Source organism: Laccaria bicolor, genomic scaffold (genome assembly GCF_000143565.1).
Source record: "Laccaria bicolor S238N-H82 LACBIscaffold_3 genomic scaffold, whole genome shotgun sequence".
NCBI classification, from domain to species: Eukaryota; Fungi; Basidiomycota; class Agaricomycetes; order Agaricales; family Hydnangiaceae; genus Laccaria; species Laccaria bicolor.
In genome coordinates this window covers 258,279-260,418 of record NW_001889874.1, presented here as the reverse complement: position 1 = coordinate 260,418, position 2,140 = coordinate 258,279, and the positions used below count along the sequence as shown (strand labels likewise).

At 38.2% G+C, this 2,140-nt stretch overlaps 1 protein-coding gene across 1 annotated transcript in view; it reads left to right on the top strand.

The window, feature by feature from the left end:
- Positions 1-120, top strand: part of LACBIDRAFT_322425 (uncharacterized protein) — a gene marked incomplete at both ends in the record, with an annotated part of 1,810 nt that extends 1,690 nt beyond the window's left edge. The window contains one exon of the mRNA XM_001875928.1: positions 108-120. Coding sequence (XP_001875963.1) covers positions 108-120 — 13 coding nt within the window. The remainder of the gene's footprint in view (positions 1-107) is intronic.
- Between the last annotated feature and the right edge of the window lie 2,020 nt (positions 121-2,140).

Below are 2,140 nucleotides of genomic sequence, written 5' to 3'. Positions count from 1 at the left end.
TTCTGCCACCCCCTTGCATGGACCTCCTTGTACTTAAAAACCATCTCCATCATTTCATCGGTTAATAAGTTTTCGGACTGTTTTTCATTTGCAATTTCTTTGTACAGACTATGTAGATAACTTTACACTGTATATTCTTGTCATTGCTTGCGCTGAATGATGTCCATATTGGTGAAGAGATCGAGTCCATAATACAGTGTTACTATCAATTTACATGTCCTATAGTATGTAATAAAATTCTTTATCTGCTCAAATTATTTAGTATGTATTCTGAAATCAAACAAGTCCTTCCTCCGATAAAGATATTATGTACTTTAAATTCAGGCATCATCCACATCTGCCATGATTTGGTCTTCATTTGCCAAGTCATCTGTATCGGCTGAGCCAGACGTGGACGCTGACAACAGGGTGACTGAGGCTTTTTTAGTGATTGCTCTTACAGGTTCATGACAAGCGTGATTACAGAGTTGTCGTATAAAAAAAACAAATAGGGCAAGGATTCCTGACTTGCCTTTAATTCAACACAGACTGTTACATACAACAAATACTGTGGTATTTCGACTGACTGTTCTGCCAATGTGACATGTGATGGCCTTGAACAGTCGGGAGGTGTGTTCGAAATCGGGATCACCATGTGACATAGCAATGAAAGTGTTCAGCCAGCGACAAGTGTTCGCTGAGCTGCCTGAGCGGGTGATATGGCCACTTCAGTCACCCATTTTAGGGTACCTATGAGGTACATCAATTCCTTGATTTAGGGTACCTTGAGGGTACCCATTCCAGGGTGGTATATGAGCTCAATACCAATACCATGGTACCATGGAATGGAAAACTCATACCATATCCCACTCATACCAATACCATATTACCATACCATACCATGTCATCTCATACCATACCAAATGATCTCATACCATACCATACCATCATACCAAAGCTGACAAAGGGTGTCTGGGGTCCTTTTTCAAAATATATAAATTATTTCTGCAGGCTGCAATACTGGTCCATTGGGTGCCATCTTTTGTGGAAAGGTTCTTCAGGTTTTTGTTGAGATTATAAGCTACAAGTGGAGGTGAGATAGTAATTCCATTCTTTGGAAATCAGTTCTATTGAGCTTTATCCCAGGTTTTGTCATGCATGAAAAGCCATTTAATGTTATATATCCTTCCCATTTCTTTCAATTAGAACAATATTCATTACAAACAAACTGTGATGATGTGGTCTTTGAGAAGCAAAGAAGACAAGACATTTTGTGTACTTTAACAACACCAAGTACCACTCCACATATAACTCACTTCAAAGGCAGCATTTTTATATTGGCCTTTTTCTTTGTTTATACAGAGTGCAATTTTCACTCAGACTTTACATTCTTGGAATCACTAGGCAGATGAGAAGTTAAATTTGGGGAATGCTGAGATTTTATTGACCAGCTATGAAGAAAAGTTGGCTATTTGAGTTGTGACTTGGCCACTACTGGCTGAACCTCAATAACTCAATGAGAACTTAATACTTTTTTACATTCTTTTTCTAAGGATTTAGATCTACTCCCTATCTATCTGGAGATTTTCAGAACAAAAAATTGAATAATAAATGTACTCTATACAAGCAAAATTGAGGAAGAATCAGCTAAAAAACATGGCACTAATAGCATATGGTATGGTCCATGGTATAATATTATTACATCCCATAGTCATACCAAACCTGTCATACCATACCTGTTATACCATACCATGTTCATACCATACCTGTTATACCATACCATACGTTCATACCATACCATACATACCATACCATACATGTCATACCATACCATGTTCATACCACATGTCATACCATACCATGTTCATACCATACCTGTCATACCATATCATACCATACATACCATACCATACCATGCTCATACCATACCTGTCATACATACCATACCATACCATACCATACATGCCATACCACACATCCCATCCCATCCCATACCTGTCATACCATACCATACCATACATACCATACCATACATACCATACCATGTTCATACCATACCTGTCATACATACCATACCATACCATACCATACCATACATGCCATACCATACCTACCATGGTCATACCATACCTTGGCAGGATTTCTCCTAAATTATTTCAGC